The sequence below is a fragment of the Cololabis saira genome, chromosome 15 (genome assembly GCF_033807715.1).
Source record: "Cololabis saira isolate AMF1-May2022 chromosome 15, fColSai1.1, whole genome shotgun sequence".
NCBI lineage: Eukaryota > Metazoa > Chordata > Actinopteri > Beloniformes > Belonidae > Cololabis > Cololabis saira.
This window is the reverse complement of record NC_084601.1, coordinates 43,855,854-43,881,374: the sequence shown is the minus strand read 5'-3', so window position 1 is coordinate 43,881,374 and position 25,521 is coordinate 43,855,854. Positions and strand designations below refer to the sequence as shown.

The following is a 25,521-nucleotide window of genomic DNA, read 5'->3' as shown; positions in this document are numbered from 1 at the left end:
TGTCTGTCGAGGACGTTGAAGATGCTTCATAATTGGATTTTTTTTTTTTTTCTGAGCTAAGCTACCGCTACCTAACCCCAAAAACTACAGAGCAAGCATGCAGGTGAACAAGCCAGTGTGTATGTCTATGTGTGTGTATGCGTGTATGTATATGATCATAATTGGATTTATGATAACAGGATTTCTCATGATAGGAGGAGGGGGGGGATTCCTGGTCTACCGACAAACGCGTAAGTCGTCGACAGCTGTTTTGGCTCTTTCAGAGCTAAATCAACACTCAGACTTTAACGCTGGGGGAGCAAAGCCGTAAGCTGGATGTGATTCTCGAACAGAATCTCAGGCTAGCGGCGTCTTTGAGCTCAATGGCAAGATGGATAAGACCTTGGAGAAGTTGGGAGCTCGGCTTGGCGGAAATTGATCACAAATTCGTCTGATTGGAGTCGCCATTGATGAACCAGAGACTTAAAGGCAGATGGAAAATTACCGAGGCTGCCTGTTTTTACAATATAATTGTTGATTGTATAATCTGGCCTTGACAGGGCGGTTTTGGCCGATCGCTCTGGTCACAATCTTCCTGGTGGAATGTAAACAAGGTGACCGGAGTCAAGTTCTCTCGTCTGATTTATGTCTGACTTGGCAATAAAGCTTTTTCTAATTCAGATTCTTTCCTTTCATATTATTTTCACTTTTGTGTTGCACCAAATCACCACAACAAATTCCTAGTAGGGCTGTTCGATTTTGCCCAAAAGGGGCACTAATACATTTTATGTTTATGTTTTATGAAAAGCACTTTGTGTTACATTTTTTTTTGTATGAAAGGTGCTTTAAAAATAAAGTTTGATTTGATTTGATTTGAAAATAAGTTGAAAAAAAGTTTTAAAAAATATAATAAAATATAAAGTTTTAACTCTGAAAAAAAAAATCAGCAAATCAGCACTTGCAAACATACAGTAAGTTATATTTCCAATTAAATAAAACAAGACATTTTCTAATTAAACTAAACTGGGTCCTTGCATGCTAAATAATAATCAACCCACGAAGGAGGTAGAGGTGTGTAATGTCAGTCATTCCATTTGATATTCACATTTGCAAGTTTTTTGTTGGAACACGAGCCGGTCTAGCGGTGGCATGTTACTATATCACCATGGTTACAACGCCCCCTCCTACACTAAAGAGCCTCTCCAATGGGGCACTTGTCGCAGGTATTGAGAGGTATTTCCAGCAATCATTAATATGGTATCAATCATAAATATGTGTGCAGACAAGGTTAAAAAAAAAAGAAAAAAAAAAAAAAAAGTTTTTTTTTTTTTTGAAAAATCGATTTTACGATTTTCACGTTTTAACATCGTTCTAATTACATAATCGCGATTACGATTTAAAATCGATTAATCGAACAGCCCTAATTCCTAGTGTGTGTTAAACTACTTGGCAATAAACTTCTGATCATGTCTAATTCTTAGCATGTTTCTTGTTTTGATTGACAGCTACTTCAGCTATTAGTTATCATTATTAGTATCTGTTGTTGTTGATTTCATAGAAACAGCTGTGATTGGACAGCTTCCTCTGCTGTGTCTTGTGTTTTCCTGCTGCACGCGGCGCCGCCGTTAGCAGCGACGCTCACACCATTTAACACAATAAAGCTGCTGTAAGTGAAGGCCCATTAGCTGAGCTACGGAGGGGGGTTGAGGGGGTATTAGCTCTGGGGGGATCAGCCAGGCCTGTTTGAGTTACGGTGGGGGAGCATCAGCTGAGTCATGGTGGGGGGGTATTAGCTCGGTCTGGGGGGATCAGCCAGGCCTGTTTGAGTTACGGTGGGGGAGTATTAGCTGAGTCATGGTGGGGGGGGGTCAGCTCAGGCCAGGCCGGTTCCCAATGTTCCCAATGTTCCCTCAGCTCCGTTCAGGGCTAATTTGTTCCTTCTGCTAAAGCAGAGAGGACACCGAGTCCCCGGAAAACAAACTGATCAACCCGATTAGTGAGGCTGAAACATCCCATAATGATCCATGTTGACATTCTGGAGGGAGAGGGAACTGTAGAAGAAGAACTGGATAAACCCTAATGACATCATCACCCACAGGATTCTGGGTAATAATGGAGCTTCGATTGGTGCTGCACAGTCAATCAATCACAGTCAGACTAGTAAACGATGGAGTAAGCTTTAGGTCATGTGACCCATTAGTTTCTGCAGAGCCGTTTTAAAGCCCGTCAGGACTAGAGGATATTTATATTCCTCCTCATGTCTCCGTCATCTGCAGCTGCTGCTTCTGTCAGCGTGAGGGACTGATGTTCCTAACGCTGCACCTTCGAAGCACCTTCTGCACCTTATTTAGCTAATTTAAATTATTATCAATTTTTTCTATTAACAAGTTTCAAACATGCCTGTTTATGTTTAAGTTAATTTATTGCAAACAAGACATTCCAGGCACTTTTCATAATTTTTTTCTGTTATCATCAGATATTCATTCTCATTCAGTTAGAGGTGGAAGAACTTTCATTTACCTCTTTGTCTTTTACCTGCAGTCACCAATCCTTTATCAAATTCCATGGCCCTCAACTCTGGAACTGTTTAGATCAGGGGTCGGCAACCCAAAATGTTGAAAGAGCCATATTGGACTAAAAACACAAAAAAATGCTGCATGTTTCTATGTTAGTTAGAACTGGGGGGAGATTTTTTTTTTTTAATTCTGCACTTCGAGAAAAAAGTCGGAATGTTGAGAAAAAAGTCAAAATGTCAAGATTAATGTTGAGATACAATCTTGAGAAAAAAGTCGAAATGTCCAGAAAAAAATCAAAATGTTGAGAAAAAAGTCGAAATGTTGAGAAAAAAGTCAAAATGTCAAGAAAAAAGTCAAGATTTCGAGAAAAAAGTCAAAAATTTCGAGAAAAAAGTCAAAATGTCGAGAAAAAAGTCAAAATGTCAAGATTAATGTTGAGATACAATCTTGAGAAAAAAGTCGAAATGTCCAGAAAAAAATCAAAATGTTGAGAAAAAAGTCGAAATGTTGAGAAAAAAGTCAAGATTTCGAGAAAAAAGTCAAAAATGTCGAGAAAAAAGTCAAAATGTCGAGAAAAAAGTCAAAATGTCGAGATTAATGTTGAAGTACAATCTCAAGAAAAAAGTTGAAATGTCGAGAAAAGTAAAATTTCGAGAAAAAAGTCGAAATGTCGAGATTAAAAAGGAAAGGAAAAAGGAAGAAAAAAAGAAAAAAAAAGAAAAAAGAAAAGAGAAAAAAAAGAAAAGAAAGAAGAAAAAAGAAAAAAGAAAAATAGAGAAAAAAAGAAGAAAAAAAAGGAGAAAAAAAAGAAAAAAAAGGAAAAAAAAAAAGAAGAAAAATGTCAAACATTTTTGAAAAAGCTCCAGGAGCCACTAGGGCGGCGCTAAAGAGCCGCATGCGGCTCTGGAGCCGCGGGTTGCCGACCCCTGGTTTAGATAGATCTCTTAAATTAGCCTCATCCTTAAAAACGTTTAGGACCAGCTTGGTGGGGAATCTTTTATCTAGACAAAATTAACAGGCTATTCTTACGGAAATGAAATTGCCATTTCATGGATATTTTTGTTTGTGTACTTATTGTATTTTTCTTTGTTTATTTTACCTTTTCTTTTTTTCTTTATTTTCTTTTGCTATTGACTGATTTGTTTTTGGTGATTTTGTATTGAGGGGAGGATTTCTTATAAGCCCTTCGGGCTTCTTTTCCTCTCCTGCACAAATTATTTGTCTTTATATGATAAAAAAATTATTGTATTATCACTGTGCAAAAAATAAATAAATAAATAAATAAATGTCACCCGGCAACAGTGAACACATGAATATTCATCCTGCTGCAAACAGGATTCCAGCTAACCCCCTCGTACCACTTAGGAGTGTCCGGCGCAAATAAAAAGATGGTAATTTTGTGCTCAGTTCAGACTAAACTCTGTGTACAGTAGTAATTCCTGGAAGAGACTGAACCTCCCAGAGTAAAACATTGGTTTAACAGTCTTTCCAACGTTCTAGCCATGGAGACGTTAACAGAAAGTTAAAGTTAAAACAGAGGAAGCTGGACTCTAACATGGAGACGATCAGCATTGCAGCGTTTCATTATTAAAGACAGCAGCACCCGCTAATCCCCCGCTAACAGGAGCTCAGAGACCAAACCAGAACCAGGATTTATGCTAATAAGTTCATCAAGACGACATTATTAACGTCAGCAGGACGTTATTAACAGAGTTCAGGTATCGGAGCAGCAGATTCACCACGTTATTAACAGAGTTCAGGTATCGGAGCAGCAGATCAACGTGTTCAGCAGCAGCCGGGGCGGAGAGGCGTCTTATCTCGTTAATTCAGGGCCTCCATTGTTGCTGGGTTAATTAAAACAGGGAGACATGTAGGTCACATGACCTGCATGTTTATCTCCCCCCACTAGGTCACATGACCTGGTGGGGGGAGAGATAAACATGTGTTTCCCCCCCGACGACTCCGACCCTGGAGTTAATGAATATTCATTAGCTGGGGATGGAGAGGAAGAGGAAAAGGTCCGAGTGAAGAGGGAGGAAGAGGAAGCTCCTGGAGACGGAGCATCAATATTCAGACGTATCAATGAATATTCACTTCAACAGTTGGGGCTCAAATGTTAATAAACAGGATGCAACGATTTGTAAACCGGAGTTTTATTCACTACATGGAGCCAGTGTTGTTATTGTCAGTCTGTTTCAATTTCAGTTTTAGTCTAGTCTTTGGGTCCAGCTCTCTTTTCTTTTCTTTTTTTACCTTGTCTGCACATATTAATGGTTGATACCATGCTGGTAAAAAGATAGTAGCTGGATAGCTGGCTTTTACCAGCTATCATTTTAGTTTTAGTCACGTTCATTCTCCTTTTAGTCGTGTCTTAGTCATGTTTATTATTATTATTATTATTAGTGCCACTACTCCTCCATAGCTATGCCATAGCAATGGAGGAGGAGTTCCTCTGGCTACTCCTCCTACAGATTTCAGACGACCGAGGTGCATCATATATCAAAACGTGCGGCTCGACCGGGAATAGTGTGCTATGACTTTTGGTGTTGAAATTCCCATTTTTCCCAAAGTTATTCCCCAAAAAACGGCCAAAAAAACCCATTCAAAGCGGATGGGAAAACGTCAAAAAAAAAAAAAAAAAAAAATCACCTTTTTTCGGAGTCACTTAACTTTCTCATACTTGCACGTAGAAAGGTCATTCAAACTTCAAAACGGAGGAAAACTTCTCTTCTCTCCGAAACATCAATCGTTTTTTTCCTAAAATGTAAACTTTTCAAGGTATGAGCCCTCAAGCGAGGACTGGAAATCACTTTTTTGTCAAATCTAGAGTGGAGCTCTCATTTTTTAGAGGGGGAGAGACAGTAAATAAAATAACCCTAATTGTTATTTGTAACTCGAGCTCACGGCCAAACCGTAAAAGGTAGAAAGATAATTTTTGGTCAGAATGTAGACATAGATGTTGGGATTCATAAAATGTGACTTTGACAGTGTGTGCATATATTATAGTCCAATAACTTTTGAATGGTTTGACATACAGAGTCGTGGGTGGTGTCATAGGACTCGGTATTGAGTCCTTGATGTTCATTGGTGCAAATTAGCCCCGCCCCTTCTTCTGATTGGCCGATATGTGAGTCCTTCACCTTTATTGCTTGCAAAATCAAGCAATGTACACAAATGTGCAGCAGCCGCCGTGGCACTCTCGAAGTTTCTGCGAGGAAATTGTCTAGTTATTATTATTATTATTATTATTATTATTATTATTATTATTATTATTATTATTATTATCATCATTATTACTACCGGTGTATAAAGTTCTGTCATCTGCGTAGAGTCAGACTGAGGGAACATAATCCATCACTATTCGCCCTCGAGTGTTATATAAATGAATATTTGAACAATAAATTCAATTATTATAGAGAAATGTTAATAATTCTATGGAAACATGTAAGAACATTAGTCTTATTGACTTATATTAGTCAATATCTTTGTTGCAGATTTATTTTTAAGTTATAAATCAAATACTTGTTGGAGTTTTGACATTTAGGGCTTCAGAACTCCGCTAGGGGGAACCGGTTCAGAACCGGTTCAGAACCAGACATGGACCGACCCAGCTGGGCGTAAACACAGACGGAGGTTTCAGAGGTCAAAGGTCAACCCGGGTCGGCCCGGTACTGATGGAGGTTCTGGAGGTCAAAGGTCAACCTGGGTCGGTACTCACCGTCGTTCAGGTCCTGCAGCAGGTTCTCCTGACCAGAGAAGTCCAGTTGGGCCCGGATGCTGACGCTCAGAGAGACGGACCCACCGGGCCGGACCGGCAGCTGGGACCGGAACTGGGCCGGGTCCCAGACCAGGAACTGGCCCAGGACTTTCTCTGGGGGGAGAGGACAGAACTGGATCAGAACCAGAACCAGAACAGGAACTGGCCCAGGACTTTCTCTGGAGAGAGAGATGTGAGGTTAATCAAACTTTTGAACTAGTTTATCCTTATGAAACCATCACATGCTATGTTAACAGCTGTCCCATAGTCTTTGGGGTAGGGCTGGGTGATATATCGAGATTTTAATATATATATCGATATATTTTCAAACGCGATATGGTACAAGACAATATCGTTTATATCGATTTAAAAAAAATAAAAAATGTATGATTTTGATATAGCTTATTTTGTGACAAATTGACTTGAATGTTTTATTTGAGATTTGCACAAATGTTTGGTTATTTGCACAACTGTCAACCTCAGTGGAAAAGTCTGCCTGTTACTGTCTACATTGTATTAATTGCAGTGTATTTTAATTTAATTGTTATGCAGGAAAGGGATATTTGTTTTATTTTATTCAAGAAGCATTTTTATTGTATATATGCAGGCAGTTTATTTTTATTTCATTTGTTTTATACATGTTGATATTGTGCAGACCTCTGTTAATAAAGGAACCTGTGTGACATTTGGCACGAGGCTTTGTATTAAAACGGACTGTTTTTTTAAGGGTTTGCCTCAGAAAAAAATGAAGCTAATAGAGATGCTAACAGAGATGCTAACAGGGATGCTATGCTATAATGCTTTTGGGGAAACCCCAATTATGGCACGGAAAAAATATCTATATATATCGAGTATCGCCATTCAGCTAGAAAATATAGAGATACTGTATGACTTTTGGTCCATATGAAGAGCTGAGGAGTTCTCCATGAGGGCCTCGTGCCCTGCACTCCTCGACAACATTCCTCCCAAAACTGTAGACGTCTTTTAAATATCATCCACGCTTCCAGAATTCCCCAAAGGGACCTTTTTATCCTCAGTTGAATGCTGAAAAAGCTTTGGACCGGGTCGAATGGGCATTCTTATTCTGGATCTTGCAAGAAGTTCAACTGTGTTGATAAAAGTGTGTCCTGGACTAAGGCCAGAATCTGGACCAGAATACTTCCCAATAAACTGGGTAGGGGCTAGGGATGGGCGGTATGGACAAAAAAAAATATCACGATAATTTCTGGCATTTATCCCGATAACGATAAAAATGAAGATTAAAAAAATACCAATTCAACTCCACCTTTTTAACTAAACTGTAATGACTCAGATCCACCATGTTTGTTACACAAAAACCTCATCAACAGGAATCTTTCTTTCTTTCTTTCTTTCTTTCTTTCTTTTCTTTCTTTTCTTTCTTTCTTTCTTTCAGGCTCATTTCTTTCTTTCTTTCTTTCTTTCTTTCTTTCTTTCTTTCTTTCAGGCTCATTTCTTTCTTTCTTGCTTTCTTTCTTTCAGGCTCATTTCTTCCTTTCTTTCTTTCAGGCTCATTTCTTTCTTTCTTTCTTTCAGGCTCATTTCTTTCTTTCTTTCAGGCTCATTTCTTTCTTTCTTTCTTTCTTTCTTTCTTTCTTTCTTTCAGGCTCATTTCTTTCTTTCTTTCTTTATTTCTTTCTTTCTGGCTCATTTCTTTCTTTCTTTCTTTCAGGCTAATTTCTTCTCTCTCCTTCCTTCCTTCCTTCCTTCCTTCCTTCCTTCCTTCCTTCCTTCCTTCCTTCCTTCCTTCCTTCCTTCCTTCCTTCCTTCCTTCCTTCCTTTCATTTCATTTCTTTCTTTCTTTCTTTCTTTCTTTCTTTCAGGCTCATTTCTTTCTTTCTTGCTTTCTTTCTTTCAGGCTCATTTCTTCCTTTCTTTCTTTCAGGCTCATTTCTTTCTTTCTTTCTTTCTTTCTTTCAGGCTCATTTCTTTCTTTCTTTCAGGCTCATTTCTTTCTTTCTTTCTTTCTTTCTTTCTTTCTTTCTTTCAGGCTCATTTCTTTCTTTCTTTCTTTCTTTATTTCTTTCTTTCTGGCTCATTTCTTTCTTTCTTTCTTTCAGGCTAATTTCTTCTCTCTCCTTCCTTCCTTCCTTCCTTCCTTCCTTCCTTCCTTCCTTCCTTCCTTCCTTCCTTCCTTCCTTCCTTCCTTCCTTCCTTCCTTCCTTCCTTCCTTCCTTCTTCCTTCACGTTGTGCGTGGATTTAACTCAGAACCATAAATCAGTTTTACACAAAAACGCCATCAACATGAATTTATCATTTTTACCGTAAGATACAAATTCTTACGGTGGGGAATTTTTTTGACGGTTTATCGTGAACGGTAAAATATCACCCATTCCTAGTAGGGGCACGAGGCAGCGCTGCCCATTTAGCCCTCTACTGTTCACATCAGCCACAGAACCACTGGCCGGAACTATTCGCTCACATCCAGATCTACACGGTTACAATACACAATACACCGAAAATAAAATATCATTGTACGCAGACGATATGTTGTTATTCTCCGCTCAACCCAGGATTACAGTTTTCTCCGGGTAGCAGATTAACGGGGGCAAAAGTTACCAGAACCAAGTACAGAATCCTCTCAGGTACAGAATAGCATCAGACAGATTCACTTAATTATTTTCTTTTTGGTTCCGTCCTTTTTGTTTCCTCTGTTATGTTGATGTTGGGCATTGCTTGTTTATTTACATTCTTTTATGTTCTTGTATGTGGACGCAAATACCAGTAAATGAAGAGAACAACTGCTTTGAAATCCAGCAGCAAAGATAGTGGGATGGAATAAAAGAGAGAGGGAGGAAGCAGCCGCTGAGACGGAGGGAGGAAGATTTAGACGATATCAGGCTTGTAAAAAAGTACAAGACGTTTGTCTGAATCCAGCTCTGTAATCGGAACAGCAGACTCTGAATAAAGAAACCGTTATCTTTGTTTAATTAAAAACCACCAGATACGACTGGTTTTCAGCTTCACGTGTTCGGCAGAGACGACGTTCCTCTGGGAGGAAATGAAGCTGGAGAAAATCCACTTCTGGAAACCAGCCGGTTCAGCTGACGGGGAAATATAGATTCACCTGATCAGTTCTGATCTGTTCTGATCAATACCGTTCAATAAAAGTGCTGCAGCTTTAACTTCCTGTTTCAGGAAGATTCCGATGACCAGGAGAGTTTAAAACAGTTTCTTTTCTTCCTCTTATTGTTATTTTGAGGATAAACTGAGCATATTTGTCGATGACCAAGCGTCTTCATAAAGGTCCGAGCGTCTTCGTTAACGTCTGAGCCTTTTTGTTGAGGTCCGAGCGTCTTCGTCGAGGTCTGAGCGATATTAAGGTTACTACGTCGTACAATCACAGAGATGATTCTAGAACCAGAACTGATGTTTTCTCCACAGAGATCCAGAGCTTCTCTAATCCCTCCCTGAATCTGCAGGTTTCCTGTCTGGAATTAAGGATGACGGCACCGCAGCACAAAGACAAATGTTTTGTTTGTCTTTCCCCAGATGTCTTCCTGTTGCGGCTCCTCATCTTTTATTCATCCAGCTCCCACAGAGAGGGAAGGGAGTGATGGAGAGACGTCTGAGAGACGAGACGCCGGGAAGCTGCAGAACCACCGGACGGACGATAGGTGGAACGAACGGACGGACGGACGGACGATAGGTGGAACGAACGGACGGAGGGACGGACGATAGGTGGAACGAACGGACGGAGGGACGGACGATAGGTGGAATGCTACTTTTAGAGATCTTCATCACCATCACCATCATCACCTTCATCACCATCGTCCACCAGCTCCTTCTGCTTTCAGTGAGTCAAACTATTTTCCGCCCGAGTTGGTGATAGAGTTCAGTTCCATCAGCTGGAACATCAGAGGTCAGAGGTCAGCTCATGTTTGATGGAGCGAATCAGAGAGAGCGAATCAGAACCATCGCTCACCCTCACTGATCCCAACAAGAGAAAAACCTTCGACTGATCGTATCTTCTTCTTCTTCACAGGACTTACTTACATGTTAAAGAACTAAATCAAACATGTATCACTAGGGTTAGGGTTCCTGCAGGGACCAAGCCAGATGCATCTACAGGTTTTCTTCCTCATCGTTGAGCGAAGTCTAAAACAGTTGATTATATCAGTTAAATCTTTCTGAAAGAAATAAATAAAAAATGAGGAAGATTGAGAAACGAAAACAAAAAAATCAAATGTTTAGAAACTGTGTCACGGTGATGATAGCACAAACTAAACAATGAAGGATGAGCCTTGTTTACGTTAATATGAAAGAGGTTCTTTCCAGGTTTGACGAGGAAGTTGATTCAGTTGTTTGGTGCAAATGCAATGAGAGAGGGAACCTCAGAGACGGAGAGAGAACCTCAAAAATGGCGAGGGAGCGTCTGAGTCTCAGGGTCCCTGATATCTGCTGCTTCGCTGCTGAACTGTGAATTACCACTAGCGTCTCACCTTTGGTGGTCACCATCTTGGACGACAGCTCCAGCGTCTCGATGTCCTCCGATCCGATGTTCTCCAGCGTGATCTGCAGCTGCTGCGTCTCTCCGTTGAACAGCTGGATGGACACAGAGCTGGAAACCTCCTCCTTGCTCATGGGCTGGGGCACGTGGGCCGACCTGGACGCAGAGAGAGAGAGAGAGAGGTTTGTCTACAGTCACTGCATCTCGTTAATAGGTCACCTCGTTTCTGATGTGAACCGGTACGACTCCGGGTTCCTCCCTCACCGTGGCAGAGAGGTGCTGAGCTGCAGACGAGGCAGAGACGGGATCACCTCCACCAGACACCCACCCGTCTTCACCCCGGGGAGACTCTCCAGCAGGCAGTCGCTGGTCACCCCGAACACCGACGTGTGGTAACCTGGGGATAGAACCAACGATAGATAGAACCAACGATAGATAGAACCAACGATAGATAGAACGATGGAACGAACAACCGAACGAACGATGGAACGAATGACCGAACGATGGAACGAACGACCGAACGATGGAACGAACGACCGAACGAACGACCGAACGATGGAACAAATGACCGAACGATGGAACAAATGACCGAACGATGGAACGAACGATGGAACGAACGACCGAACGATGGAACGAACGACCGAACGATGGAACAAATGACCGAACGATGGAACGAACGAAGGAACGAACGATGAAACGAACGACCGAACAAAGGGATGAACGAATGAACGATGGAACGAAGGAACGAACGATGGAACGCACGATGGAACGAAGGAACGAACGATGGAACGAACGACCGAAGGAACGAACGACCGAACGAAGGGATGAACGATGGAACGAACGAATGAACGATGGAACGAACGATGGAACGAAGGAACGAACGATGGAACAAATGACCGAACGATGGAACGAACGATGGAACGAAGGAACGAAGGAACGAACGATGGAACGAACGACCGAACGAACGATGGAACGAATGAATGAACGAACGACCGAACGATGGAACGAAGGAACGAACGATGGAATGAACGACCGAACGAATGAATGAACGAACGATGGAACGAAAGAACGAACGATGGAACGAAGGATGGAACAAATGACCAAACGAACGATGGAATGAACAACGGAACGATGGAACGAAGGAACGAACGACCGAACGATCGACCGAACGAACGATGGAACGAAAGAACGAACGATGGAACGAAGGAATGAACGATGGAACGAACGATGGAACGAAAGAACGAACGATGGAACGAAGGATGGAACGAAAGAACGAACGATGGAACGAAGGATGGAACAAATGACCGAACGAACGAAGGAACGAACGACCGAACGAACGATGGAACGAACGATGGAACGATGGAACGAACGACCGAACGATGGAACGAAGGAACGAACGATGGAAAGAACGACCGAACGATGGAATGAACGATGGAACGAAGGAACGAACGATGGAACGAACGAAGGAACGAACGATGGAACGAACGATGGAACGAACGATGGAACGAACGGTAACTGGGTAAAGTCTGTTCTGGTCTATAGTCTCTAAAGGGGTTCTAGTCTCTAAGGGGGGCGGTGGTCTAGGGTCTCTGGTCCAGGACTCACCGTTAACCGTGATGGTACCAGCGGTTCTGGGAACTCCCACCAGGGTAACTGGGTAAAGTCCAGGTTCTGGTCTGGTCTCTGGTCTCTAAAGGGGGGTCTGGTCTAGGTTTTGGTCCCGGTTCTGGTCTGTAGGGGGGCAGGACTCACCGTTAACCGTGATGGTACCAGCGGTTCTGGGAACTCCCACCAGGGTAACTGGGTAAAGTCCGGACTCGGCCGGGAGGGAAAGTCCAGCAGGAAGAGACTCGAACTCCACACCGGACGTTAGGAGACCCTGAACACAGACAGAACCGACCAATCACAGGAGAGTAATCAGTGATGTCATCCATCATCTCTCAAACAGAAAATGTGGCGAAAGAGACGAAACGAGGAGGATAATTCTGGTTAATAATGTTTTAGTCTCCATGACTCTGGATTTTAATTTGTGGGAGAAAACTCTTTTTTTATCCAGCACCTACTTTTTTTTTTTGGATACTGGTTTTCAAAATGTACAATTACAACCAAATAAAACAGGTTAAACAGGAAGAGTTTCACCTACATAATAATAAGAATAGTTTGCACTTATATAGCGCCTTTCAAGGAACCCAAGGTCGCTTTACAGGAAAAAAACAGGAAAAGAACAAACAAAACAAAAACACAACTGGGACAAAATAACAGGGGAGGGAACCAATTAATGGGAAAGGCCGGGGTGAAAAGGTGAGTTTTGAGTTGTGCTTTGAAAGAGAAGGGAAGTCACGGATTACGGCATATCCTGCATTTAGCGTCCCAGAGTTTGAATCCATTAAATCTAGTGATGCACTGATTGTTCGGTAACCGAAATTGTTCGGCCGAAAATGGCAAAAAAACACTTTCGGTGTTTGGTGGAATAAGTGGGAAAAAAACCGAACAATTAATAACGGCGTTGTAATATAAGGAAATAGACTGGCCGCTCCGTCCCGTAACGTTGAGCACTACATAAATCGTTGGCCAACCAAAAACTAACCCCATAAGAATTTTACCTAACATTCACCAGCAGGTGGAACCAAAACAACAGAATGCTGGAAATTAAAACATTTTCATTTTTTTATGTTCAATAAATATTTTCTACCTTGTAATTTTGTAAAAGATTTTTTTCTTTGAAAAGCCTAAATCAAATTTATTTGATTAATGCAATGGTGAAAAAAATTGGCAAAATAAATGAAAAACTGCTGAAGAACCATGTTCGGTATTGTTCAGTTTTCGGCCAAGTGTTTATTATTATTTTCGGTTTCGGTTTCGGCCACAAATTTTCATTTCGGTGCATCACTAATTAAATCGTTTGGAAAAATCCCCAAATAATCCAGTAACATTGCGGAAATCTTCCTAATTGACATTGTGGGTTATTTCTAGATCCGGTTCTAGATCCGCTCCGTGTTCACAGCTCTTCCCACGTTGACGTACGTCGACACATACGTCCAGAGTCGTCTGTGAGATTTGCGAGGCCCTGTGCGAAATGGCTGGGGGGGCCCTCATGAACGAAAGTTTTTGGAAAAACCCCAAAAAATTTGGAAAAACCCAAAAAATGTTTGGGTTTTTCGGGTCAGATCGGGTGTCTATATGCGCAATTCTAACTCTCCAATTATCTAAATACTGGACACCTTCCCCTGCCTCATCATCATCTCTTGCCTCGACGCGGGGGACGGCTGCCTGAGACCCGGTTGGATCGGTGATTTTTGTAACAAATTTATCAAACGAGCCTTTCAGAGAAGCATTAAACTCTTCCATTTTCTTTAGTTTTTTTCTTTTTTCATCCCCTGAGGGAAATTTCCTGAATCTGTCTCGTTCTCTCGACATTGTGTGACAGTTTGTTCCAACTCCACCGTCTGGATCAGAGCAGCTTGTGTCTGCGCTTGGTCTGATCAGTTGTATTGAACAACAGACACATATATTTATTGATATGCACAGACTAGTACACATTTAGGTCTGTAATGGAACGTGACTGTTGATATTTATAAGAGAAAAAAGAAAAAAAAAAAAGAAAAAAAAAATATAATTTTTTTTTTTTTTTTTCCAAAAACGGCCCATAGCGCGAGGCCCCCGTGCGGTCGCACGGTTCGCACACCCCTTGCGGCTGCCCTGCATACGTCATCACATTGTCCCAGCAGTCTGGTCCAGGTCCAGTTTAGTACAAGATACTCAAATTGTATCTTGTACAAGGAGGAAGGAAAACAGTTTTAGAAGTAGAAGTTGTTCCAGGTTGTTTCAGATCTGCAGAACATGAACCTGAACACCAGCCGAGCACGAGACGCCCCGAGGCTGGATTTACATTCCCCTGAACGCACCGCGGCGAGCCGCCAGCAGACGGTGATGATGTAATGATGCCTCAGCAGACGCTACCTCAGCAGAGAGGAGTCTCCACGGTGATTCAGGGGGACATTATGGGCTGGAATTGAGCGACAGCCGTCTGGGTGAAACAGTTAATCTGCACGGTGCGTTTAAAGGTTAACGAGCTCGTTCCGCCGCCGCTAACGACTGCAGCTCGAGCTGAGAGAGTCGCCGCGGTTCAAACGCCGCCTTCATCTCCACTAACACTTGACCTTTCCTTCCGCTGATGGAGAGATGAGATAAGAGTTTATCAGGACGATGTCTGATCCTGACACCACACAAACCCGGGGATTGTGGGGATTATTGGTGGATGTGTTTTACAGAGGCATCAGGCCCAATATCAATAAACAGGTTTATTTTCATACATTCAATTCAATTCAATTCAATTTTATTTATATAGCGTCTAATACAACAGAGTTGTCTCTAGACGCTTTACAGAGACCCATACCCAGAACATGACCCCCGAGCAGTTATTACATAAACAATGGCAGGTAAAAACTCCCCTAGTGGGAGAAAAACCTTAAGCCAAACAGTGGCAAGGAAAAACTCCCCTTTAGGAGGGAAGAAACCTTGAGCAGGACCAGGCTCATCAGGGGGGACCCTCCTGCCGAGGGCCAGACTGGTGGGTCAGGGACGGCAACAGCACAGCAGGCAGGTGGAAGCAGCAACGGGATGACCGGGGGTGGGGACCGCAGGCCAGCACGCAGCTCCCGAAGCTCCGGCCCAATCAGCAAGTCCCAGGTTGGGGTTCAGGGTCAGGGAAAGACTTGTGCTCCGTAATGCAAGCTACAAGCCACCCATGGCCACCTGCAGGACAAAAGAGAGAAAAGGGAGGAGAAGGGGGGGCCAGCAACGGGATGACCAGGGGTGGGGACCGCAGGCCAGCACGCAGCTCCCGAAGCTCCGGCCCAATCATCAAGTCCCAGGTTGGGGTGCAGGGTCGGGGAAAGGTTGAGAAGGGGCAGGGCCAGGGAGAGGAGTCTTGAGGGACGAACATTCTCCCCCGCCCAAAAGGGGCCGTTACCCTGCCCCCCTCACTCCCACACTGCAGGTTCCGGTGTCCGGCAAAGGATGCTGCAACATGGACAAAAGAGAGAAAAGGGAGGAGAAGGGGGGGCCAGCACAAGAAACCACAGGAGCGACTCTGACACACTAAAGTTTACACTACCTAGAGATTTACCAACACCAGCTAGAGGTTTACTAAACACTAACTATAGGCTTTACTAAACAGAAATGTTTTAAGTTTAGTTTTAAAGGTGGAGGTGGTGTCAGCCCCCTTAACCCAGATTGGAAGTTGGTTCCATAGTAGTGGCGCCTGATAGCAGAACGCCCGCCCTCCAAATCTACATTTAGATACTCTAGGAACTACGAGTAAACCTGCACTCTGAGAACGGAGAGCTCTGACAGGAACATAAGGCACTATCAGGTCTTGCAAATAATGCGGAGCTAAGCCGTTTTGGGCTTTATACGCAAGTAATAAAATTTTAAATTGGATTCTGAATTTTACGGGTAACCAATGGAGCGACGCTAACACTGGAGAGACGTGGTCTCTCCTGCTAATTCCTGTCAGTACTCGTGCTGCTGCATTCTGGATCAGCTGGAGCCTATTCAGCAAATTACTTGGACATCCTGCTAACAACACATTACAGTAATCTAGTCTAGAAGATACAAACGCATGAACTAGTTTTTCTGCATCACTCTGTGAGAGGATTTTCCTAATCTTTGCAATATTACGGAGATGGAAAAAGGCTATTTTACAAACCTGATTGACATATGGTTTAAACGACAAATCCTGATCGAAAATAACACCAAGATTTCTCACAGTTGCACTGGAAGCCATCGCAACACCATCTAATCCCTTCCTAAGATGCTCTGGACCAAGAATGATAACCTCTGTTTTATCTGAATTTAGAAGCAGGAAATTTCTGGACATCCAGTCCTTGATGTCCCTAAGAAATGCCTGAAGTTTAACTAACGGTTCTGTTTCATCCGGCTTCATAGACAAGTAGAGCTGCGTATCATCAGCATAACAATGAAATTGTATGCCGTGATTCTGGATTATACTTCCCAATATACATATACATAACGGTTATAAGATGATAAAACATATAAAGCAAAACAAAACAGTCTAATAAATCTAACTTTCTTCAACTCGTTCACGATAACTCATTAATCTTCTACGAATCCACCAATAAAAAGTGTCATCGCACTACGAGTATCAGAAAAAAATATTTGAGGAGAATTTCTTTTTTATTATGCACTTCGAGAAAAAAGTCGAAATGTTTTAGTTTCCCTAAAATCCAACTCCATTTTCTGCGTCTTCGACACGTTTATGTCCAACTCCGGGTCACAATCAGTCGGGACACGAGGACAGAGTCGTCCGCATATTTGATGATGAGTTATGTTAAATCTGGGGCCGTCGTCTTTAAAACCGTCTCAAAATATTTCATAACAGACGTCAGTAAATTATCTGCTGTTTTTGGAGTTGTTCATCTTTCTGGTGAACAGTTATCAAAAGTTATTAACCGTTATTAACGGTTATTAACAGTTATTAACTGTTAACAGTTTTTTTTTTTTTTTTTTTTAAGATTTTTTTGGGCTCTAGTGGCCCTTTATTGAAGATGCAGACTGGAAAGGGGTACAGAGAGAGAATGGGGACGACACGCAGCAAAGGTGCGCGGGCCGGGATTCGAACCTGCGACCGCTGCAGGAGGACTGTAGCCTCAGTATATGAGCCGCTGCTTAACCCACTGCGCCACCGAGCGGCCCAACTGTTAACAGTTATTAACGGTTATTAACGGTCATTGACGGTCATTGACGGTAATTTACAGTTAATTAAGTTAATTAACAGTTAATTAACGGTTATTAAAAGTTATTAACGGTCATTAACGGTTATTAACAGTTAATTAACAGTTAATTAACGGTTAATTAACGGTTTTTAAAAGTTATTAACGGTCATTAACGGTCATTAGCGGTAATTAACGGCCATTCAGAGCTCCACCCACCATGTTCTCCACCCACAGCTCCAAGGGCATGGGGTTGTAAACCATCATCGGACCTCACACACGGTTATTAACGTTATTAACCGTTATTAACGGTCATTAACGGTCATTAACGGGCATTGACGGTCATTAACGGTTATTAACGGTTAATTAACAGTTAATTAACAGTTAATTAACGGTTAATTAACGGTTATTAAGTTATTAACGGTTATTAACGGTTATTAACGGTTAATTAACAGTTAATTAACGGTTATTAAAAGTTACTAAGGGTTATTAACAGTTATAAACAGTTATTAACGGTTATTAGTTATTAACGGTTATTAACAGTTATTAACGGTTATTAACGGTTATTAAGAGTTATTAACGGTTATTAACGGTTATTAACAGTTATTAACAGTTATTCACGGTTATTAACAGTTATTAACTGTTATTAAGCGCTCCACCCACCATGTTCTCCACCCACAGCTCAAAGGACATGTTATTGACGGTTATTAACAGTCATTAACAGTTATTAACAGTTATTAACAGTTATTAACGGTTATTAACTGTTATTAACAGTTATTAACGGGTATTAACAGTTATTAACATAAGGGTTATAAGATGATAAAACATATAAAGCAAAACAAAACAGTCTAATAAATCAAACTTTCTTCGACTCGTTCACGATAACTCATTAATCTTCTACGGATCCACCAATAAAAAGTGTCATCGCACTACGAGTATCAGAAAAAAATATTTGAGGAGAAATTTTTTTTTATTATGCACTTCGAGAAAAAAGTCAAAAATGTTTTAGTTTCCCTAAAATCCAACTCCATTTTCTGCGTCTTCGACAAGTTTATGTCCAACTCCGGGTCACAATCAGTCGGGACACGAGGACAGAGTCGTCCGCATATTTGATGATGAATTATGTTAAATCTGGGGCCGTCGTCTTTAAAACCGTCTCAAAATATTTCATAACAGACGTCAGTAAATTATCTGCTGTTTTTGGAGTTGTTCATCTTTCTGGTGAACAGTTATCAAAAGTTATTAACCGTTATTAACGGTTATTAACAGTTATTAACTGTTAACAGTTTTTTTTTGTTTTTTTTTAAAGATTTTTTTGGGCTCTAGTGGCCCTTTATTGAAGATGCAGACTGGAAAGGGGTACAGAGAGAGAATGGGGACGACACGCAGCAAAGGTGCGCGGGCCGGGATTCGAACCTGCGACCGCTGCAGGAGGACTGTAGCCTCAGTATATGAGCCGCTGCTTAACCCACTGCGCCACCGAGCGGCCCAACTGTTAACAGTTATTAACGGTTATTAACGGTCATTGACGGTCATTGACGGTCATTAACGGTAATTTACAGTTAATTAAGTTAATTAACAGTTAATTAACGGTTATTAAAAGTTACTAACGGTTATTTACGGTTATGTACGGTTATTAACAATTAATTAACGGTTAATTAACGGTTATTAAAAGTTATTAACGGTCATTAACGGTCATTAACGGTTATTAACGGTTAATTAACGGTTATTAAAAGTTATTAACGGTCATTAACGGTCATTAGCGGTAATTAACGGCCATTCAGAGCTCCACCCACCATGTTCTCCACCCGCAGCTCCAAGGGCATGGGGTTGTAAACCATCAGCTGGACCTCACACACGGTTATTAACGTTATTAACAGTTATTAACGGTCATTAACGGTCATTAACGGTCATTGACGTCATTAACGGTTATTAACGGTTAATTAACAGTTAATTAACAGTTAATTAACAGTTAATTAACGGTTAATTAACGGTTATTAAGTTATTAACGGTTATTAACGGTTATTAACGGTTAATTAACAGTTAATTAACGGTTATTAAAAGTTACTAACGGTTATTAACGTTATTAACAGTTATTAACGGTTATTAACAGTTATTAATGGTTATTAACAGTCATTAACGGTCATTAACGTTATTAACGGTTATTAACAGTCATTAACGGTCATTAACGGTCATTAACGGTTATTAACGGTTAATTAACAGTTAATTAACGGTTAATTAACGGTTATTAAGTTATTAACGGTTATTAACGGTTATTAACGGTTAATTAACAGTTAATTAACGGTTATTAAAAGTTACTAACTGTTATTAACAGTGATAAACAGTTATTAACGGTTATTAACAGTTATTAACGGTTATTAACAGTTATTAACGGTTATTAACGGTTATTAAGAGTTATTAACGGTTATTAACAGTTATTAACGGTTATTAACAGTTATTCACGGTTATTAACAGTTATTAACAGTTATTAACTGTTATTAAGCGCTCCACCCACCATGTTCTCCACCCACAGCTCAAAGGACATGTTATTGACGGTTATTAACAGTCATTAACAGTTATTAACGGTTATTAACTGTTATTAACAGTTATTAACGGGTATTAACAGTTATTAACATAAGGGTTATAAGATGATAAAACATATAAAGCAAAACAAAACAGTCTAATAAATCAAACTTTCTTCAACTCGTTCACGATAACTCATTAATCTTCTACGAATCCACCAATAAAAAGTGTCATCGCACTACGAGTATCAGAAAAAAATATTTGAGGAGAAATTTTTTTTTTATTATGCACTTCGAGAAAAAAGTCGAAATGTTTTAGTTTCCCTAAAATCCAACTCCATTTTCTGCGTCTTCGACACGTTTATGTCCAACTCCGGGTCACAATCAGTCGGGACACGAGGACAGAGTCGTCCGCATATTTGATGATGAATTATGTTAAATCTGGGGCCGTCGTCTTTAAAACCGTCTCAAAATATTTCATAACAGACGTCAGTAAATTATCTGCTGTTTTTGGAGTTGTTCATCTTTCTGGTGAACAGTTATCAAAAGTTATTAACCGTTATTAACGGTTATTAACAGTTATTAACTGTTAACAGTTTTTTTTTTTTTTTTTAAGATTTTTTTGGGCTCTAGTGGCCCTTTGTGGAAGATGCAGACTGGAAAGGGGTACAGAGAGAGAATGGGGACGACACGCAGCAAAGGTGCGCGGGCCGGGATTCGAACCTGCGACCGCTGCAGGAGGACTGTAGCCTCAGTATATGAGCCGCTGCTTAACCCACTGCGCCACCGAGCGGCCCAACTGTTAACAGTTGTTAACGGTTATTAACGGTCATTGACGGTCATTAACGGTAATTTACAGTTAATTAAGTTAATTAACAGTTAATTAACGGTTATTAAAAGTTACTAACGGTTATTTACGGTTATGTACGGTTATTAACAATTAATTAACGGTTAATTAACGGTTATTAAAAGTTATTAACGGTCATTAACGGTTATTAACGGTTAATTAACGGTTATTAAAAGTTATTAACGGTCATTAACGGTCATTAGCGGTAATTAACGGCCATTCAGAGCTCCACCCACCATGTTCTCCACCCACAGCTCCAAGGGCATGGGGTTGTAAACCATCAGCTGGACCTCACACACGGTTATTAACGTTATTAACAGTTATTAACGGTCATTAACGGTCATTAACGGTTATTGACGTCATTAAAGGTTATTAACGGTTAATTAACAGTTAATTAACAGTTAATTAGCAGTTAATTAACGGTTAATTAACGGTTATTAACGATTATTAACGGTTAATTAACAGTTAATTAACGGTTATTAAAAGTTACTAAAGGTTATTAACGTTATTAACAGTTATTAATGGTTATTAACAGTCATTAACGGTCATTAACGTTATTAACGGTTATTAACAGTCATTAACGGTCATTAACGGTCATTAACGGTTATTAACGGTTAATTAACAGTTAATTAACAGTTAATTAACGGTTAATTAACGGTTATTAAGTTATTAACGGTTATTAACGGTTATTAACGGTTAATTAACAGTTAATTAACGGTTATTAAAAGTTACTAACTGTTATTAACAGTGATAAACAGTTATTAACGGTTATTAACAGTTATTAACGGTTATTAACAGTTATTAACGGTTATTAACGGTTATTAAGAGTTATTAACGGTTATTAACGGTTATTAACAGTTATTAACAGTTATTCACGGTTATTAACAGTTATTAACAGTTATTAACTGTTATTAAGCGCTCCACCCACCATGTTCTCCACCCACAGCTCAAAGGACATGTTATTGACGGTTATTAACAGTCATTAACAGTTATTAACGGTTATTAACTGTTATTAACAGTTATTAACGGGTATTAACAGTTATTAACATAAGGGTTATAAGATGATAAAACATATAAAGCAAAACAAAACAGTCTAATAAATCAAACTTTCTTCAACTCGTTCACGATAACTCATTAATCTTCTACGAATCCACCAATAAAAAGTGTCATCGCACTACGAGTATCAGAAAAAAATATTTGAGGAGAAATTTTTTTTTATTATGCACTTCGAGAAAAAAGTCGAAATGTTTTAGTTTCCCTAAAATCCAACTCCATTTTCTGCGTCTTCGACACGTTTATGTCCAACTCCGGGTCACAATCAGTCGGGACACGAGGACAGAGTCGTCCGCATATTTGATGATGAATTATGTTAAATCTGGGGCCGTCGTCTTTAAAACCGTCTCAAAATATTTCATAACAGACGTCAGTAAATTATCTGCTGTTTTTGGAGTTGTTCATCTTTCTGGTGAACAGTTATCAAAAGTTATTAACCGTTATTAACGGTTATTAACAGTTATTAACTGTTAGCAGTTTTTTTTTTTTTTTTTTTAAAGATTTTTTTGGGCTCTAGTGGCCCTTTGTGGAAGATGCAGACTGGAAAAGGGTACAGAGAGAGAATGGGGACGACACGCAGCAAAGGTGCGCGGGCCGGGATTCGAACCTGCGACCGCTGCAGGAGGACTGTAGCCTCAGTATATGAGCCGCTGCTTAACCCACTGCGCCACCGAGCGGCCCAACTGTTAACAGTTATTAACGGTTATTAACGGTCATTGACGGTCATTGACGGTCATTGACGGTTATTAACGGTAATTTTCAGTTAATTAAGTTAATTAACGGTTATTAAAAGTTATTAACGGTTATTTACGGTTATGTACGGTTATTAACAGTTAATTAACGGTTAATTAACGGTTATTAAAAGTTATTAACGGTTATTTACGGTTATGTACGGTTATTAACAGTTAATTAACGGTTAATTAACGGTTATTAAAAGTTATTAACGGTCATTAACGGTCATTAACGGTTATTAACAGTTAATTAACAGTTAATTAACGGTTAATTAACGGTTATTAAAAGTTATTAATGGTCATTAACGGTCGTTAGCGGTAATTAACGGCCATTCAGAGCTCCACCCACCATGTTCTCCACCCACAGCTCCAAGGGCATGGGGTTGTAAACCATCAGCTGGACCTCACACACGGTTATTAACGTTATTAACAGTTATTAACGGTCATTAACAGTCATTAACGGTCATTAACGGTTATTAACGGTTAATTAACAGTTAATTAACAGTTAATTAACGGTTAATTAACGGTTATTAAGTTATTAACGGTTATTAACGGTTATTAACGGTTAATTAACAGTTAATTAACGGTTATTAAAAGTTACTAACGGTTATTAACGTTATTAACAGTTATTAACGGTTATTAACAGTCATTAACGGTCATTAACAGTCATTAACGGTCATTAACGGTCATTAACGGTTATTAACGGTTAATTAACAGTTAATTAACGGTTAATTAACAGTTAATTAACGGTTAATTAACGGTTATTAACGGTTATTAACGGTTAATTAACAGTTATTAAAAGTTACTAACGGTTATTAACGTTATTAACAGTTATTAACGCTTATTAACAGTTATTAATGGTTATGAACAGTCATTAACGGTCATTAACGTTATTAACGGTTATTAACAGTCATTAACGGTCATTAACGGTCATTAACGGTTATTTACGGTTAATTAACAGTTAATTAACGGTTAATTAACGGTTATTAACGGTTATTAACGGTTAATTAACAGTTAATTAACGGTTATTAAAACTTACTAACGGTTATTAACAGTTATTAACGGTCATTAACGGTTATTAACAGTTAATTAACGGTTAATTAACGGTTATTAAAAGTTATTAACGGTCATTAACGGTCATTAGCGGTAATTAACGGCCATTCAGAGCTCCACCCACCATGTTCTCCACCCACAGCTCCAAGGGCATGGGGTTGTAAACCATCAGCTGGACCTCACACACGGTTATTAACGTTATTAACAGTTATTAACGGTCATTAACGGGCATTGACGGTCATTAACGGTTATTAAAGGTTAATTAACAGTTAATTAACGGTTAATTAACGGTTAATTAACGGTTAATTAACGGTTATTAAGTTATTAACGGTTATTAACGGTTAATTAACGGTTAATTAACGGTTATTTAACAGTTAATTAACGGTTAATTAACGGTTATTAAGTTATTAACGGTTATTAACGGTTATTAACGGTTAATTAACAGTTAATTAACGGTTATTAAAAGTTACTAACGGTTATTAACGTTATTAACAGTTATTAACGGTTATTAACAGTTATTAATGGTTATTAACAGTTATTCACGGTTATTAACAGTTATTAACAGTTATTAACTGTTATTAAGCGCTCCACCCACCATGTTCTCCACCCACAGCTCAAAGGACATGTTATTGACGGTTATTAACAGTCATTAACAGTTATTAACGGTTATTAACTGTTATTAACAGTTATTAACGGGTATTAACAGTTATTAACATAAGGGTTATAAGATGATAAAACATATAAAGCAATTCAATTCAATTCAATTCAATTTTATTTATATAGCGTCTAATACAACAGAGTTGTCTCTAGACGCTTTACAGAGACCCATACCCAGAACATGACCCCCGAGCAGTTATTACATAAACAATGGCAGGTAAAAACTCCCCTAGTGGGAGAAAAACCTTAAGCCAAACAGTGGCAAGGAAAAACTCCCCTTTAGGAGGGAAGAAACCTTGAGCAGGACCAGGCTCATCAGGGGGGACCCTCCTGCCGAGGGCCAGACTGGTGGGTCAGGGACGGCAACAGCACAGCAGGCAGGTGGAAGCAGCAACGGGATGACCGGGGGTGGGGACCGCAGGCCAGCACACAGCTCCCGAAGCTCCGGCCCAATCAGCAAGTCCCAGGTTGGGGTGCAGGGTCAGGAAAAGACTTGTGCTCCGTAATGCAAGCTACAAGCCACCCATGGCCACCTGCAGGACAAAAGAGAGAAAAGGGAGGAGAAGGGGGGGCAGCAACGGGATGACCAGGGGTGGGGACCGCAGGCCAGCACGCAGCTCCCGAAGCTCCGGCCCAATCAGCAAGTCCCAGGTTGGGGTGCAGGGTCGGGGAAAGACTTGTGCTCCGTAATGCAAGCTACAAGCCACCCACGACCACCTGCAGGTTCCGGTGTCCGGCAAAGGATGCTGCAACATGGACAAAAGAGAGAAAAGGGAGGAGAAGGGGGGGGCCAGCACAAGAAACCACAGGAGCGACTCTGACACACTAAAGTTTACACTACCTAGAGATTTACCAACACCAGCTAGAGGTTTACTAAACACTAACTATAGGCTTTACTAAACAGAAATGTTTTAAGTTTAGTTTTAAAGGTGGAGGTGGTGTCAGCCCCCTTAACCCAGATTGGAAGTTGGTTCCATAGTAGTGGCGCCTGATAGCAGAACGCCCGCCCTCCAAATCTACATTTAGATACTCTAGGAACTACAAGTAAACCTGCACTCTGAGAACGGAGAGCTCTGACAGGAACATAAGGCACTATCAGGTCTTGCAAATAATGCGGAGCTAAGCCGTTTTGGGCTTTATACGCAAGTAATACAATTTTAAATTGGATTCTGAATTTTACGGGTAACCAATGGAGCGACGCTA

At 40.3% G+C, this 25,521-nt stretch overlaps 1 protein-coding gene across 1 annotated transcript in view; it reads right to left on the bottom strand.

Annotated features, from left to right (window-relative positions):
* The window catches only part of trappc9 (trafficking protein particle complex subunit 9), a 242,784-nt gene that overhangs the window by 145,265 nt on the left and 71,998 nt on the right, over window positions 1–25,521 (bottom strand). Inside the window, exons 14-17 of the mRNA XM_061742257.1 lie at window positions 12,474–12,600; window positions 10,986–11,118; window positions 10,714–10,877; window positions 6,214–6,366 (exon numbers count right to left, since the gene is read on the bottom strand). Of these exons, the coding sequence (XP_061598241.1) occupies window positions 6,214–6,366; window positions 10,714–10,877; window positions 10,986–11,118; window positions 12,474–12,600 (577 nt within the window). The remainder of the gene's footprint in view (window positions 1–6,213; window positions 6,367–10,713; window positions 10,878–10,985; window positions 11,119–12,473; window positions 12,601–25,521) is intronic.